Source organism: Nymphaea colorata, chromosome 4 (assembly GCF_008831285.2).
Source record: "Nymphaea colorata isolate Beijing-Zhang1983 chromosome 4, ASM883128v2, whole genome shotgun sequence".
In the NCBI taxonomy this organism is placed as follows: Eukaryota; Viridiplantae; Streptophyta; class Magnoliopsida; order Nymphaeales; family Nymphaeaceae; genus Nymphaea; species Nymphaea colorata.
The window spans coordinates 27,118,044-27,135,874 of record NC_045141.1 but is presented as its reverse complement, the minus strand read 5'-3'; the positions used below and the strand labels follow the sequence as shown (position 1 = coordinate 27,135,874).

Below are 17,831 nucleotides of genomic sequence, written 5' to 3'. Positions count from 1 at the left end.
GCCATCTTAGGTAGATCAGTACTGCATGCTCATCGAAAGTACAAACTGCGATCTCTCGAAAGTAATCGTTAAATTTTATGTCCCATTTGTAGCAACGGCACTCAAGAGCCGAACTTCTGTTCGGAAAGGAAAAACGGAGACAGTGAAACTAAAAGAGTATAGCGACTGCCAAAAAGAGCCGTTGGAAAAAGCAGATGATTGATTGTTCTTCAACTTTGGCCATTTCTGGTCCCAGAAAATAAAATTTCCTTTGTACAAGCAGTGATTTCACGCTAGAATTGCAATTCAGGATCCGCCCGATTTCTAAAATCGAGTGAAGAACATCTTCTTCTGCTATTGACTTGTGTCCACCTTGCCACTCAATTTCGCTCCATTAATGCATCTTTCCCTTTGATGGGCACTTGATTTATTGGCTGATCTTTTGAATCTTAGCAGCAACGATAACTTTCAGGGAAGTAAATGCCTTACCATGACCTGAGAGGTGATGGCCTGAGTCACTGACCGCCATGGCCATGTTCCAACTTTGTTTTTGGACTTTTACTGTGGAGGACGCCTCTGTGCCGCCGGCTGAGCATTGGTTGACCTGCAATTTTTTGTGTCAGATTGTACTCGACAGTACCGTATATACATTTCGTATATGCATGTGCGTAATGGACACAGGGCACACATTCATAGAAAGAAAGCCAACCGTTAGAGAAGCCTTTGGCAGAGCTAGTACATTGGCCGCTCAGAGGTCCACTTTGTACCACTCTCGCCTACCTGTTTTTTCATGGCATCACCTGACATATGCATATAAATATGGCAACATTTCTTCAATATAAGTACCAACAGTGGAACTCAACTATTTATCTACATCGGTGGCTCTCTAGCATAGTGAGTTAATATGTCCAGAGTTTTAAACTGTGATCGGTCGTTTGTTAGCTCTTACACGATCCCATTATACCAACTCCATTAAAGATAATAGGTTTTAGACTTTTATTTGTTCAAAGAGTTGAGGTTAGCAAAAAAAGTTGAGCAAGCCAAGTTCTTTGCCCAACTTATTGGAGTTTGGAGCTTGGAAGAGAATGTAAAGAGACGTAGGAAACGGTCCACACTACCTCGATCAACCCGGGCGCGCAATTTCCCAAGCCTGGCCATTCCAAACCATCATTTAACACATCAACTAGAACTCACCCAGTGGCCAAGGCACATGTGGCCGTGTGGTGCATAAATTACTCAGACAGACCTACACAAATTGCTTATTTACTTATTAATACTCATAGCAATTTTTTTTTTTAACTATTTACTTATTGTGCTCCTTGTTCATTTTTTTTATAGATCGAATCCCAAATTTTGGGGGGCCTACCCGGACTGGAGTGGAGTCCCAAACACTTCAATACTGAGCAGCCAAAATCTGGCTGATAACGTGGTTTCCTGTGGCAGGCCAAATGCGGATCTCAATTCCCATAAAAAAATGACAAAAGACTCGCATCAGATCTAACCCATTTGCCCACGTGAAGTGTTAGAACTGAACCTTCGATCGATCGATAGCCACATTTGCGACCGTCTAAGAAAATCTTCGGATGTTGTGTAATTTTTAGTCAGTGACGGTCGATTTTCCTTTCCGAGGCCCAAAATCGCGTATTTTCACCAAAAGATTTCCTTGCGAGAAAACTTCACTTACTAGTGGTTTATGTTCCTCAGGAAGCGACGGCAATTTTGCCAAACATCACGGGGTTGAGTCTGTTTGGGATCACAATGGAGCGGAGTTGCGATCAAATTATTTTGATAAGAAAGAAAGGAATTGGATTCAAAGTCCACAACCAAACACCACTGATTTTCTTTCTGTGTGAAACCCAATTGGCCTCGAGTGCTAAACTTGAGGGAGGGAGAGAATGTGATGCGCAGTGAAGGGGAAGAAGGGTTGAGTTGAAACTTGAAAGGAAGGGAAGTTTACTTTTCCCTCGGGAATTGGCAAACGCCCAGTTAACGTGCCCCACTCCCCCAACCGGTTTCACCAAAATTCGTGACCCCGCGTTTCACCATTTCGGCTTTCTTTCACCCCCGCCTGCTCCTCTTTCTGCTCGCTCACTCCCTCCTTCCCTCAAATTCTTATTGTCATCGCCATCATCATTGCTACCACCATCACTCTTTCTTTCTTTGAATCCACCCTCGTCCTCCCTGTAAATCCATCATCATCATCTTTCTCTCTCTTCTCTCTGTCTTTATGTACTTGGCATTTATCTGTACCTGTGAAATTTTTTGTGACATTCTCCATCTATTTCTGGATCATTCTTGGATTTCTTCTCCCGTAGAGAAAAGTTTAAAATGCAAGATTGTTTCCTTCGTTTGGAGGGTCGTCCTTGGATTGCACTACGTTAGATTTTATATCCTGCAACCCCTACTGAGCCGTTACGTCGTGGACAAAGTGGAAGAGGCATTGGGCGTCCTTCGATAGTGGTTCCGTGTCGCCGGATTCTGATGGTGCGTGGCGGGTCTGGGTACCTGTTCGGTTTCCGGTCGACTGGTTAAACGGGAAGTTAGGTTTCTGGGCTTGTCGGTGATGGTGGCGTGTGGGTTCTGAGTGTCTTTCTAGAAGGACAGGGGTTCGGGGTTTCTTTGTCGGCGTTTCGATCGTCGCTGTAGGTGATGACCGGAACTTGACGGGGCTCTTTAGGGAATTGAGGTTTCTTGTTAGTTTCAGTGGAACATTTGTTTTGCTGGTTGAGAATTCTTAGAGAAGGTAACTGGTGGATAGGAGCGTTTGGGTGCTCCGAGCTATTTTAATTAGGGTTCCGTCCATTATATGGGAGACATGGAACACGTGATCGGCGGCAAGTTTCGGCTCGGCAGGAAGATTGGGAGCGGATCTTTTGGTGAGCTTCATCTCGGTATGGTTTCCGTCCGTGTTCTCTAGTTCCTCTTCTATCGCGTCTGATTCGTTTTGTCATTGGAGATTTTCTTTCTCTCTAGTTAATGTTCAGATTGCCCACGTTAATTCGTTTGTTTATGTCCTCCTTTCTTTTTGGGAGAAAATTTATCTCGTGAACTGTGAATTGCTAGAAGGTTCTTCAGTTTGTGGATATTGATATTCTTTTGGATTTGGACGGTTGTTCAATTTGTTGCAGGCCTTAATATTCAGACTGGTGAAGAGGTGGCTATTAAGCTGGTATGCTGTTTATTATTCCATCCCTAACAACCTCACCTCCAACCCTGCCGTTTTCTTTTTCTTTAGTAGGGAAGTGGTGCTTGTTGGTGATCACATCTACAATCCTTTGCCTTGATATTTTTAATTTCTGTGTGTGTGTGTGATTGTGGAAGGATGAACTACGGCATCCTGTTGAAATTTTGTGGCATTTTCTCTGTTGTTCCTTCGTTCTCTTGTTTTTGTGGCTTTCTCAGGATGCTAGTCATCCATTGACTCGCAGCAGGATTTCCATGACAAAGGTTATTAGCTGACGCTTTTAGTCTCTCTCTTGAAAACGCATGTTTGGAGGGATATTGGATGGATGATGAGAGGCGATATTGTTAAGGAGATACGGAGTGGATTTTGACCATTCCGACCCTGTAACAATGTAGTTACAAGCTCAAAAATGGTGGGAGGTAGGATGTCAAGTTTACTCCCATCTCCCAATCGGATGGTGGCACTGAACGAGGCAGATGAGTGGTGTGAAGGCCGATGCTACTGAAGAAATTAAAGATTTTTCATTGTGAATGGTCATATGATATATCAAAGCGAAGATTTGCACAAAAGAAAGGGAAAGTTGAATTTGCAACGGCAGATATCACATAAACCATTCATACAAGAGAGTAGGATGTCATTTATTCTTTTTGAATCGAGTCTCCATTTTTTGTGCTGCAATTGGCATATTAGGATTATTTTATTATACGTCAAACACCTAAGGATGATTTATTTATTTCCATTAAACTGAACTCCGTAGGCGATTTGGTTGACAGAACGAAATTTTCTCCAAACTGGCTATCAAAGTAATTGAGATTTATCTTAGGGAAAGATGAAAAGATGGAGTATGATCATGGCATGCAAAAATTTTATGTTTTCATAAGACTGTAACTAAATAACACCACTCTGGTGTCACTAATATCTTGAAAGTAAAATGTTTTGTTGAGGAAATTCCCCAAATTTAGCTTTCTCCATCTTGTAAAAGAGGTTCTTCTTGTTCTTGTAGGAACCTGTGAAGACTAAGCATCCTCAACTTCACTACGAGTCCAAATTGTATGTCCTTCTTCAGGGAGGAAGTAAGTATTCTGGCATAACTATTCCCCTTGGACTTCTGCAACTCTAGTTGGCAGCAACGTGACTCTGTGCTTTTTGCAAATGAAGCGGGGATTCCCAATTTGAAATGGTTCGGTGTGGAGGGTGAATACAATGTAATGGTTATTGACCTCCTTGGACCAAGTCTGGAAGACTTATTCAACTATTGCAACCGGAAGTTCACATTAAAAACAGTACTGATGCTTGCAGATCAGTTAGTAAGTATCTATCTTCCTGTACTTTGTCGTTGGTTCGTGACAGATTTGGCTGTATGAGTTGTTCCAGACCATGTGAAATTTCTCTTTTCTGGCTCGTTTATGCTGATTTCATCTATGGGGCTTTAAGTTCTCATTTTTGTTTTGGCAGATCAACCGAATTGAATATGTTCATTCTAGAGGTTTCATTCATCGGGATATCAAGCCAGACAATTTCCTCATGGGACTGGGGAGGAAAGCAAACCAGGTAGGTACCTGTGTATCTCCTTTTTCTGAAATTTAATTTTTGCATCGATATACCTTTCCTAGTCAGATGGTCCATCTAGTGATGTGCACTCTCTTCTTGTGTGCGTTGCGAATGCTAAAGCCATCACATTATTAAGTGTTGTATGTAATCTTTTGTAGATCACTATTCCCATGATAGTTTTTATTTTCATTATTTATGAGTGTGCTCTCCATCACAGGTATACATAATAGACTTTGGGTTAGCAAAAAAGTACCGAGACCTTACGACCCATAAGCACATCCCATACAGGTAAATGTCTTTTGTTCCCTCCATTTTCCAAGATGTGTTTTTTCTGTTTTTGGATGTTGACTACCAGTTTGATTATTTTAAAGAGTATCTTGTTCTATCTGTTCTTTTCTTTTCTGGCTCATGTTATAATTGTGTTTCCTGCAAAGATAAAAACATAAATCCAACCTTCCCTTGTGTCAACATTTATCAGCATTTAGCAAGCTCTCTATGTTGTGCTGTTGCACCTGTGCGATCTTTTTCCTTTTCATATGGAAACCCGCTCTTGAGTTAAATCCACAGAGGCAGGCTGCTCTTGTATTCTGGCTTCCTGTATCTCCTTCTCTCAAGAAAATTTTCTATAAAAAGTGCATCTTGGATACCTTTATGCATGTCATTGTTCGTAATTTAGAAGCGTTATCGCATCAGAAGATGTTGAAAAACAAAGATGTGGTACTGGGGATTTTTGCTTCTATAATATGCTCGATGATGATTGTGGTGCCGTTGTTGTGGAAATTATCTTGCTTAAGAGTTCCTTATTTTGTCCATTAATTGAGATACTTCTTTTGACAAAACAAGTGAAAATTAAATGTATGTGAACTCTTTCTTTCTCTCCTTCTCTCGCTCATATGTTTATGTAGATGTTGGAGTGGTTTTGTTCTTTTTTAATGTTTCTCAAGTTTGGGATTGTGTCAAATCATTTTTCATAGGGAAAACAAGAACCTCACTGGAACAGCTCGTTATGCAAGTGTCAACACTCATCTGGGAGTAGGTGAGTGATGTGTGATCATACTCGGGGTTATTTTTTCTATATTTGGTCTGCTCTTGATTGTTTGATTTTGTTTGTTTATCGTCAACTTATTTTGCGTTTTGTGTTATTCAGAACAAAGTAGGCGAGATGATCTTGAGTCACTTGGCTATGTGCTCATGTACTTCTTGCGAGGAAGGTCGCTACTGAAATCAAGCTCTCCTTCATTTTTAACCCATTCCCAGTTATGGATGCTCGATGCACAAGTTTGTTTTCTCCATTTTCCTCACTAGATATTGTTTCCTGAAACAGTCTCCCATGGCAAGGTCTAAAAGCTGGAACAAAGAAGCAGAAATATGACAAAATAAGTGAGAAAAAGATGTTGACTCCTGTGGAGGTTTGTTTCTGAGTTAATATGTATCCGTGTGCTTTCTTGGTCAGTCTGCTATGAGTGTTGGTTTCTAAAGGGATGTTTCTAGTGAAGCTCAAATCCTGGAAAATACCCCAGATCCACCTGAATTGAAATTCCTGGTGGGTTATTCTTTTGTGGCCAGTAACTTCAGTTATAGTGCCCATGGTGAACACTGTAACACTGTAATTGAGCTAACTCTGGTCGATTTGCTTAGACCTACAAGTTTTGCTTTTAATGATTTCCATTTTCTTGATTGGTCCGTCTGTGCGTAGAGTTGTATTCACTTGCCAAAACATCAATATTTCTGATCTTGAAGTAGTCTATCGATCATCAGTCATTTATTTGCATCTTGCAATTTGGAGCTTACATCTTTGCTAAGGGAGAGTATTTCTTGTTTTGAGCTTAGTTACCTGGTTTAAGTCTTGAGGTCCAAGGTTACATGCACGCCTGGGCAGTCTTTGAATCTTAATCTGATTATGAATTATTGAGCATCATGTTAAATTTTTTGTATTTACTGAACAGGTCCTGTGCAAATCGTATCCATCAGAATTTATATCGTACTTCCACTATTGCCGCTCCTTGCGATTTGATGACAGACCAGATTATTCATACTTAAAAAGACTGTTCCGTGATCTTTTTATTCGGGAAGGTAAATCTTTTAATATAGATTGTTCTGTTTGTTTGTCTATATACGGCACTGATTCCTCAGTGTAAGATGGTTATTTCACTTATTGTTATGATCAAAGTTCTGATAATGTCTTAGGGTTGCAGGTTTTCAATTTGATTATGTATTTGATTGGACAATTCTGAAATACCCACAGATTAGTTCTAACTCAAGAACACGTGTAAGTGCTTGGACTCTCTGAGATGGTGCTTATGAATTTCTGGCCTGTTCTTTTCTTGTTAAACATATTTGATGCTCTCTTTTTTTCAGCCATCTCCAAACATTGGAAAAAGTGGTGCAGCTGTTGGCCCATCAGCTGAAAGGATGGAAAGGACTTCAGGTTTTAAACTTCATTCAATTTCTGCTTGATCTTCAGGTCCGGTAAAGTCTGTCTGAGCTTTGGGGTCCTTATGGAGTTCGGTACTTGCAGTGGGACAGGAGATCCGTGACAGATTTTCTGGTGCAGTTGAGGCATTTTCCCGCAGGAACAGTGGAGTTTTGGGGCAACATGGTGAGCATTCAAAGCAGAAGGGTTTGGAAGCTCATCTCCACCCAGGCTTAAAAGATGTAAGAAAATTAGGAAACTTTACTTGAAGGACAAAATGACTCCTTCCATGTACTTCAGATCACATGCAGCTTGGTATTGATGCTACACATAATAGGTTCGCTAGATAGTTTGTGTGTTTCACCAAGCAGCGTATGGTATTTTCTCTATAGCCTTGTCTTCCTTTCCCCCCGCCCCCACCCACCCTCAAAAATGGCTGCCGAATTGCCAGAATCCGTAGTCCTGGTTTCATGTTTTTCCTTCACCACCTTTACCAGGCCGTAGCTGCAGTTCTTCGTTTATCTACCAAGATGATAATCTTGCTCTGCCTTGGAGGTGATCGGTTAACTTGGTTCAACTTTACCAGGCCGTAGCTGCAGTTCTTCGTTTATCTACCAAGATGATAATCTTGCTCTGCCTTGGAGGTGATCGGTTAACTTGGTTTCTTTGAACTTCATCTAGATAGCTGGTTTCCATTTTTAGTTAGGAATGCCGAGAGAAGCCACGACAAAATTTTAAAAGGAAAAACAACAGGAAAGATAGAGTTCTTTTTTATTTTATCACATTTCCACATCTTGAGCTACCGTTCACATGTGGGGATCTATGCAGTTGGCATTTTCTTCAAGCATGGACTTAGGATGTATTTCTCATATCCAGTGGTTAGCTGATGCGATTTTCTTCTGTGTGATCTTAAAATGGATTCCTGGAAATATTTCATGGCTGGAAAATTCGAGCATAAACAACCAGATCCATGTCCTTGAAGGATTGATTTATATCCATAATTTTGATCAGGCCAACTAGGCAAGCAATATAAATTAAGTGTGGATTGGTATTATAAGCCTTCTGGTTTTTTGCCTCTTGGAATATTTTCGCTTCGTACTTTCCTGTCTCCACTGAATGTGATCTCATGGCTGCATTGCATCAGAATCTGACCTGTAGGTCTGTAAACCAATGGGAAACCTCCTTGGGAACAGAAACTTTTTCGCCTATTGCGTTCTTTACAACTTTCTGTTTCATTGAAATTTGCTCAAAACTCGCACACACTTCTGGTTATGAAGCGAGCCGATCCAATCCCAAATCATGTCTATGTGTCTAATTTCAAGTGAGAAAATCTTCTAGTGCTGGATTTCCTCAAGCCCAACCTTCAGTATGTCGGATCTCTGAAGTCTTTCAGGTTATGGTTGATCTTCAATTTATACCGTGTTATTTCTCCTTTTATACTGCTGTTGTTACTTTTACTGTACCGCCAGTTTGTCACACGACTGCACTTGCATTGGCTATTGGAAAACGTCTCAAGTATGTTTCAAATTTTTCAGACATCAGATGCTGAAAGAGGCCGTGGATCTTCATCCAGAAACGGTGGCAGCACAAAGAGAGCAGTTCCTTCCAGCAGCAGGCCCAGCTCCTCCGGCGATCCCGGGGACCATGGTCGGTCATCTTCCCGGCTCATTTCAAGTAGCAGTGGCCGTCCATTGGCTACACAGCGTCTTCAACATGGATATGATGCAAAGCCCGCGACCCTCTCCCGAAATCTGGTGTCGAGGTCCTCCCGGGATGAGCTGAGGAATTTCGAGCTTCTATCCGTAGGCGACAAGAGAAAGTGAAACGACTAAAAATGAGGAAACTATGGTGGTAGCTCTGAATGTGAAATGTGAATATACATGAAGGGATAAAGTGGAAAAGGGCCCCCACCCTGGATTTCTGCTCCAAGTTCGAGCATCTATCTTTACCTAAATAGGTTGGTGCGTCATTGTCTATATTTTCATGTAGTTGAAGCGCTGATCGACAGATGTATATGTAAGAGAGTTCGATGAATCCGATCACGATGCCTGCTACTACAGTTAATTGTTCCCCGGCGACTCTTTACCGGTGGAAGGAGAGGCTTCTAGAGACCATCGTACCTGCGTGCTGAGGCGGGTCAGTTGCGGTTTGGTGCAAGGACTGCCCCCGTTATTTCATCTGCTTCCCCCTTTCTTTTGGGGTTTATTTTCCAGCGCGAACCATTGTGATATATGAGACTCTATTATCAACGCATTATAATCTTACATTATTATGAACGCATTATAATCTTACATTATTGATCATGTAAATGCTAGTATGTGAGAGCATTCAAACTATTCTCTCCAAGTTGAAATGTAGTCTCTTATTCATATGGTTTCGTTGCCCCAGACTGTGAGGTTCTTTATTTGTTCACTGTTGACCGTATATTTGACATGACGAGCCAGGTACGACGGAAGGAGTGAAGTGGGGCCGCTGCTGAATAAGGACACGGGATTTCACATGGATTTCACATGAATGAGCGTTCCCCGACACCCGGAGTTGTCTGCTAGTTCTTTTGGGAGCTTCGAGATCCACCTTTCTTTGCTGATAAAATGCCGATAAAGCAGGGGCGCCTGCCCGTTAGCGATGGATCTGCAGTCTGACTGCAACCATCATCTTGTAGGTGGCATTGGCATAACAAGATTTGCCCTTCAGACAAATGACTACAAGATAAGCTGTTGTCCGCTAAATCGTCACTCCTTGGTGGCCTACGTTCCGAGCCTTGTGGCTTGCTTTGCATCAGAAATGTTGGTCGCTACCAATTCATCCTTCGATATGACGCTTCGTGTATTTTGTACTTCCATACCTACTTTGTGGCGTGAGAGTGGCGGATAGCGAGAGAGGGGTCGTGATTGATCATAATATGGTTTATCACGATACATACGTGAGCTGTACAGTGTACACAACTGATGGTGGAAGCAAATTAATACTTCAGTTGATCATTTATACAGTTTCTTCGGAGGAGACAAAATAGTCCAATAAATCGTGAATTAAACCTTGTCTTGTCCATTCAGTCTCGCACAAATTCCTGTCTTTGTGGTTCGAAGGCCACGCCGTGAAAATTCAGCCACTTCTCAGAGCCGCGAGCCTCTTCTCTAGCTCATCCACATCCGGTCTACAATATAAAAGATGAGTTCTTAGTTGCAGAGGATGATGGTTACTTAGAGTTCTCCACTGATTGCCGCAGAGTTAATATCTCAACTGATGCGTAATCTTTTCAGCAAGAATTGGCATCTGAAATAGAAATAGGTTTCAGTTGTATAGAATAAGGCTTACCTGCTCACACTTTCAACGGTCTTCCCTGCAACTCTTCCTTTAGGGGCTGAAGACAACTGTTTGGAAGTGAGAATAGCAATTAACCATCAGCACTGAAAAATGTGCATGCAGTAAGAGGTATTACAGCGTTAATGAAAGGAACAGACCTGTGAAGCAATATCAATTCCAATTTCATCGAGCACCTACAGGGAAAGATTTAAGCACATTATAGGAGAAACAATTACGCATAAGGTAACATTGACTGGTTCACAAAGTGAAAAAAAAACCTGGCTCGTCAACTCCTCAGATTCCTCCTCAGCTTCGTCATCGTCTAAGACATCATCAATCGTCTCTGACATCATGTCACTCTGCATCTCAGAAGAAAACACAAGCTATGAGCAAACAAATTACAAGTCAGTAAAGAATATACCATTTACCAACTAGACGCAGTTTTGAAAACCAATAAGACTAGGCCACCTATATGCACAAACCCTTGCCAAGAAGCTATAATCCACAATTTAAATAAATCAGGTTCAAATATTCATGCCGACCATTACCAAGATTCAAATAAAACCTAGAACCTAGTATGTCCTAAAATATAACACAGAGGCAAGATACAAGTTATGATAAGGAATCACTTTTGCAGAAGGCTACAGATTGTCCTACATTTCCAATATCGATAAAATTACTACTACTTAGAATGCAGAGAAATCCCAAACTATCAGGCAATGCATGCCTCACAACTAACTAACTGCTCAGAAGAAGTCTGGACAAAGTATGTAGGCAATGTACAAGAGCTTCTGGCAGGCACAGGTAGAATACGGTGCCCAAAGAAAAGATGAACGAGAATCCCTTAGAAGCACCATAAGCAACATGTACAAAATCAACACGTTGCTTTTTTGAATTTCTTAAAAATGTCAATGAGATGTTCCCTTGCAGTGATGGAAGATACGTGCCTCTGCAAGTCTAAATAGAAAAACAGCCACACTGAATTAGGTAGGAGGAAGGTATATCATCCCATTCCTTTATAGGCAGTGCATCCCAAGAAATTTTTTATCATGAAATTATTCAAATTGCAGCTAGTGTGAATGAGTTGCTTTGTCTTAATTTACGGTTCCTGGCAAAATAACTGCTTCTTGCAGCATGATAGGGTTAAGATCTTACTCCTAGCCACCGGATAACTTCATCTCTGAATGATCTATAGTCCAAAATAACTTCTTGCTATCTACTGCAGTGTAGCATGTTACCAAGTCATTAATGTTGACATTATAATTACTTAAAAGGCAAGGAATGGAAGTGCCATCATAACATCAGAAAACAGTCACACGACAACTGCCCTTTCCCAGAAAATCTGCACAAAAATTCTGCTTAAATTTTATTTGGGACCAGGATTCACAAATGATGTTTGACATTATGGATGTAGGCATTAAATTTGGAATGCCTGTCCTGCTACCAACTAAAATCACTTAACATCTATAAGCAATAAATTCAGGGGAAAAGGAAAACCAAGTTTAGTTAATCAAAACTTTATCAATCACTTTTGCCGTCACAATAATTAAAGTGGACATTGAATTCAGTAGAATGTAATTTCATCATTACTGACTATATCACGGAAAGTTATATTTCAAGAAAACTGAATGACCACTTTTTATATTTCTTGAGAGATCTGAAATTTATATTCGTGCCATGACAACTTACTGGAGTACAGCAGAGCAGATAACTGGATTCGTCCACAGCTATCCTTGGGAAGGAAAAATACAAGAAATAAGCTTTTACTGCTAAGTATATGGATTTCTCAGTAGACAAACGAATCCTGAGACCAAGTAATAACTACAATTTGTCTACATGTGGAGATTCACCCAAATTCGTGAATATTACAAAAAATTCATAGGATCAAGGAAATATGACAGCTGTTATCTCAGACAGCACAGTAGATGTAAGGGCAGATGTCCCAAGATTTATATCTTAATACACCTGTTCAATGACAGCTAAGATTTCGTATGAAAATTGGAGAAATCCATAGAAGAATCTTACAGTCATATCCATTTGCGCTGCCTGCCTCTGGAAGTCTTTCATAATCTTCATCTGTTTTGCAGGTGCTAATTGCTGTAATCCAGACATAGTAACTAGTAAGAGATAATTAAGATCAACAAAAGAATTGCCCCCCACTCAAGCCAGAAATCAGTGACGAAAGGAAATCTATTTAGAAAACTTTCTCAGTAGGGTGCTCAACAAGAAATTGGTATTAGAAATAGCGCATACCTTGTTCATTGATGACATTGCTTTGGTGGCACCTTTCATACCAGCAGCAACCGAAGTAGTGGCATACACTGCCTGCAAAAGAAGAAACAAGGGAACTAGTTTTTCTAAAACTAGAATGCTACATTAGTTAAGCAACCTAATAGAGAAAAGGTGAGAAGGTTTGCACTTGAGTATGGGTCGCAACCCCTCTCATCTGTGCACGGCTTCCTTGCAATTTTGAGATCTGCTGCCTGAGCCTCACAAGTTGACGAGCCAACACCCGAGTGGCAGCCTACAAATTGCATAAAATACATTATTAAGGAAGACAGGAAAATTAAGCAAATACAAAGTAGATAAGCTCCATCTACCGAATAAATTTGTGAAAATACAACTAAATTGACTGAAAGGAAGCTAGAAATATCCTGTACTGACGCCAAAAAAAGACAAAAGCACTCTCCTTGAGAGAAGATGCAAAGGGGTCTCATATACACAGAATTGTCAAGTTGATATGTTAATAAATGTCGGTTCAAAGTTTAAAATGTGAAAAAAAAATTAACGCTAACAAGTAGAGGTGCTCTCACATCATTCCCAGTCTTAGCTGTCCTCTTTATTTCTGCAACAAGCTTTTTCTCCTGCCAACATGCAGCCTCAGATTAGCTAGGAAAGATAAGAAGAAGTTAACAGAACACTCTTCTCTAGCTTTTCTTTTTCCTCTCTTTGGTTTATTTTTCTGGTTGATGACGTGACATACCTCTAATTGCAGTCCTGCAATCTCCCTCTCGACACCTGAAATAGAGAAAAGAAAAGACCCTAAGAAAAAGCCACGTCTGCTTCCTCGTCCGATAGTCTAAGATGAATGAGGAAATTATAACAGAAATACTAGAAAGCCAAACAACGCGGCCAAGACCAAGAATGACAGAAATACAATGCACCAGAACAACTTGATGGAGACCATAACTCTTCTTAAATTTTTACCACCTGGATACGAACCAAGACAACTCTCTGTTGGATAACACTTTACAACATAGATTAATTCACGATCATGTAAAAAACTCGATAAGCAAAAGAGTGAAAGATAAACTCTCGGTAGTCTATCTCTATTTACACTCAGTTCGCGAAGAAATTCATACCTCTTGTGGCGACGGCCATCTCTCGCTTACTTGCGCGCACCGCTTCTGCAATCCATCACATAATTCCAGAAAAGAAAAATAATCAAACGAATTGTCCAAGGAGAAGGAACAAAATTCAGAGCGAGAAAGATCGCGATTGAAATTGACAGGGAAAGGGAAATTCGGAAGTAAAGGCTTCAATTAGCAGAATTATGGATGAAGGCAGCAAAAGGATCGAAAGAAAGCTACGAAACGTGATTGTCTGATGAAACAAGGAGAAATGGTTGCGAGAAGAACACAGACCTTTTGTTGTCGGCTTTTTCCCGAAAATATTCATCGTGTTTCCCGAGTCACCAACAGTCCAGACCAGGAAATTCTGATCGAATTCACCAAATTTCTCTCTCCGAATAGGTGGCGGGGGAGGAGAGGCGAAAGTTTCTCGGACTTCCTCGATCGGAAGAACGCCTTCGGAGAAGACGATCGGGAGGGGCAAATTTCCCAGTGCAGCTGGAAATTTCGCGGCAATTAAGTTTTCCGCGGAAGAAGGCCGATTCGAGTCGGAAATTAGGCGAATCTCGTCGTCTCGGTTTTTGACGTGGAGTGCTGCTCCCCACTCCGGGTCCACCAAAACTTTAAAACGGCAATTTTTTTGGGCTTCCAACTTCTTGTGAGATAAATCTGGACTTCTTTTGGACCTGTACAAGAATTCAACTCTCTTACGAACTCAACTTATCTGGATCCGTCGATCCGATGAAACCGATCTGATCCGTCTCGTCTATCGACTCGAAGTTTGGAGAGCTGGATCGGATCGACTTCAAAGTCTCGCGCTCCATGTCACGTTGGAGGGAGGAGTTGGTGGGAAAGGGAAAAAGGCCGGTTCGACGTGAAATGAGCTTTTGAAGTTAACGAACATTTCCGAACGAACGGACTTTTCAGGATTTTGAGTCGACTCGCCAAAGGAAAATCCGCGGCGCCTTTAAAACGGAGAGACCAATCATTTATCCGCGTTTTTTGTTGATAAAGGTAAGGAGATCAAATCTGTAGTTTCTTAGTTACAGATTTGATCTCCTTGCTCGCTCACCATCTGAGTAGAGTGTCCATCAAGTTTAACGTTCTTTCCCATGCCCTTCAGCTATGAAGATAAGGATCAACACAAGGTAGCTGCTGCGATGCGGTTGATTAGAAAATTAGGAACGGAGATCAAATCTATAACTAAGAAAGATATTGACACCAATTGTGATCCTAAGAATAAGGAAATAGCTGGTGTGTTTTTTAAAAAATCAATAGAACCTCTCACACAGACAAACGATTCAAGTGTGAGAAGGAAACTTTTTGGTTGAGGATGTAGAACGAGACTGGAGTCGAACCACGTTATTTGAGTTTCCTTGTGGCCTTCTCTTTTATGGTATCAGAGCCAAAGGATCTAAGGTCGGGTCGGATCTTTGATGTGCTTCCTGCCCCTACAAATTTGTAGTACCTCATTTTCATTAAGTTTGCATCAGATAATTATTTTTAATTTGGGAACTGCAGTTCACGTCTCTTAAACGAGTTATAATCTTATGAGCTTTATAGATGGTTCTGGCTGAATGGATAGATGACAACAATGGCTTAAAGCTACTCAATCTAAAATATGATGAATGATATCGCTAATTGATCTAATTCCTAGGATAGGACGGTCCTCTAAGATACCAACAAACAATGTAATTTGTCCTTATATTAGAAAAAAAGTTAGGGAACCCATGTTTTAAACGAGCGGAACTCGAGCCAGATTTGATCAAAATAAACGAATTTAGCTTTGGCTTGAACAAGCGACTCGATTGAATACGTCAAAGAGTAGAGTTTCATCTATGCCTTTTTTATTCTTATAAAATATGATCATCAGCTGAATCATAAGACTTGTGGGCGCTCACCTGTTAAACGAAAAAGGATTCGAGAATCACCGGTTTTTATTTTTCGAATATGGATCGCAAAATAAGTTCCAAAGCGTCGCTCCAAATCGAGTTCAAGGTTTCGGACTTACGTCGCTGGACTTTTTCCAGACTTGGATTCTGATTCGGGCCAGCAACTTTTGAGTGTTGACCATATTCTATCCACCAAAGCGAAGTAAAACCAGCTTTCTTCTTGAGTGGCAAAAGCCCTGCGCTTCCAAATGCCCTTCTTTGTCTTTGGGACTGGGGCACTAGCATATGGAAACTGGATCTAGATCAGAGCGATGCTACCAAATATAGCACAACTTATCCAAATCCAGTTTGAGTAAAAGATCTGGTTAAAACTCGAGCGATCCGACAAGGACGGGGTAAGGATTTGGAGCAAAGCTCAAGGTCCGGACCCATCCGTAGTAAGGAGTACGAAGCGGCCGGGTACACAACATAGGGACTTGAACCCGTACTCCGAATCCAGAAGAAAGAAGGAACGGGTCGGCAACAGAGACAGCCCACGAGACGACTCACTCCCAGTTTGTGCATGCTACGACTGGTCTTGGCTCATGGTGGGCCCCACCGGTCATTATGTTCGCCTACCTAATCCTTTCAGCGTTGTCCTACTGCGACTGTGGTAGCACACCTGGGCTGCAACTCGTCTCAAAAGCATCGCTATCCAGTTTTGGCTTCTTCATCATCTGCATCCAAAAGCACCTTGATTGTGAATTTAAGGATGCAAATAGATCAGATTCCGATCCATCCTTGAAGTGAAACTAATGTTATGATCTCAACGGAACGGGTCTCAATTGGCCAATTTGAATCGAATAGATGGTAAAAGGACTTCGCTGATTCAAGAGAACCAATGTTTTTTATATACTTTCTTCCAATATGAAATCGTAAAGTTTTTTTGTTATTTCACAATAAAGAGCAACCGATACTAAAAAACGACAAGAACCATGAATTAGAAAGTGACATGCAATCCTTATAACATATGGATCGCGTTCTAAACTATTTCTTCATTATTTTATGTTATCGAAAATTCATAAGCACGTCAATTCAAGGGAAAGGCGTGAGGGGTTACGTTGATTTTGACATGTTGGAGGCCAGATTAAGCTTGTAATTCGTATTCAAATTTGAACTAAATGAACCGTTGACAAAGTCTCTCTAACTCTGAAGTCAGACCTTGTCTAGACAACGGACAGCCTTCTTTTATATAAAATTCATGTGACGTGGCTCGCTTTGTCTGCATCGTGTGTGTGAGACGATTGGCGCACAAATATAAATACTTCCAAAATATGTCATTTAAATTTCAAACCTACGATAACGGTATTCCTTTTTTTTTTAATTTTTTTTTAATAAACAGTTGGCACTCAAGCAAGAGCTGGCAGACAACAAGAGTTGGCAGACAACTAGTCTTCATTTCAAATCCCTAAAGTACCAATTCACTGTGCCGCAAATAAGAAGCTACCCATGCACAAGTTGAAGCGTGACATTTCGAGATACCAAAACAAGATATATCCCTTGAGAAATGGGGTATCCTTCTTCAAAACTCATCCAAAGGTTAGGTGCTAGCTAAATAAATAATTTGCACATGGCTTATCGATCCACTTTTTAAACAATGTTGAAGAACCCTAATATATGAGAGAGAGATAAAGATCAATAACTCAATCTTGTGCATCTCGTTCTATGACTATGAAAAGAAAAAGTACACATGGACTCAATGACAGGCATTTGTTTTTTCAGCTTTTACCATAATCTGTTGTCGAAAGTGAAAGATTTTGCACGAACCAACTCATTTTTGAGCACTGATTTTGAAAAGCAAGTAAATCAGATGAAGAATTTATTTATTTGTTTTAAGAAAAAACGAACAAAGGAATAAAATTTATTGCACTCTTGTGTACGGACAGACACATGTGCATGGTCATCTCCTTCCTACCCATATTTTGTTAAGTTATTATATAATATTTCTTGCAGTTATGTTGTACCTCATAGCTCGATGCCTGCACTTGTACTTATCTGACATGGATATATTCGTGAATATCATTTTCTCGGATATTCTTAGAAAATTTGGAAAATTTTGTTGAATTAGTAGGAGTCGGTTTTCTCCGCACGAGAAATTCCAGACTCGACTCCTCGCGCGG

General features: G+C 40.7%; 2 protein-coding genes across 2 annotated transcripts; one reads left to right on the top strand and one right to left on the bottom strand.

The window, feature by feature from the left end:
* The first annotated feature begins 1,827 nt into the window (after positions 1 to 1,827).
* Positions 1,828 to 9,496, top strand: LOC116252447 (casein kinase 1-like protein 10). The gene is made up of 14 exons (XM_031626714.2): positions 1,828 to 2,870; positions 3,108 to 3,148; positions 4,167 to 4,236; positions 4,322 to 4,470; positions 4,619 to 4,714; positions 4,932 to 5,002; positions 5,689 to 5,750; positions 5,862 to 5,925; positions 6,039 to 6,123; positions 6,661 to 6,787; positions 6,910 to 6,983; positions 7,073 to 7,142; positions 7,233 to 7,369; positions 8,663 to 9,496. Exons 1-14 carry the CDS (start codon positions 2,786 to 2,788, stop codon positions 8,948 to 8,950), a joined length of 1,419 nt encoding a protein of 472 aa, XP_031482574.1. The 5' UTR covers positions 1,828 to 2,785; the 3' UTR covers positions 8,951 to 9,496.
* A 522-nt stretch (positions 9,497 to 10,018) lies between these two features.
* Positions 10,019 to 14,628, bottom strand: LOC116252449 (vacuolar protein sorting-associated protein 2 homolog 3-like). Its single transcript, XM_031626717.2, has 11 exons — positions 14,075 to 14,628; positions 13,793 to 13,837; positions 13,414 to 13,448; positions 13,244 to 13,294; positions 12,850 to 12,954; positions 12,684 to 12,755; positions 12,456 to 12,527; positions 10,709 to 10,789; positions 10,589 to 10,624; positions 10,443 to 10,498; positions 10,019 to 10,281 (listed from the first exon to the last, which is right to left on the bottom strand). Exons 1-11 carry the CDS (start codon positions 14,106 to 14,108, stop codon positions 10,230 to 10,232), a joined length of 639 nt encoding a protein of 212 aa, XP_031482577.1. The 5' UTR covers positions 14,109 to 14,628; the 3' UTR covers positions 10,019 to 10,229.
* Positions 14,629 to 17,831: the final 3,203 nt, after the last annotated feature.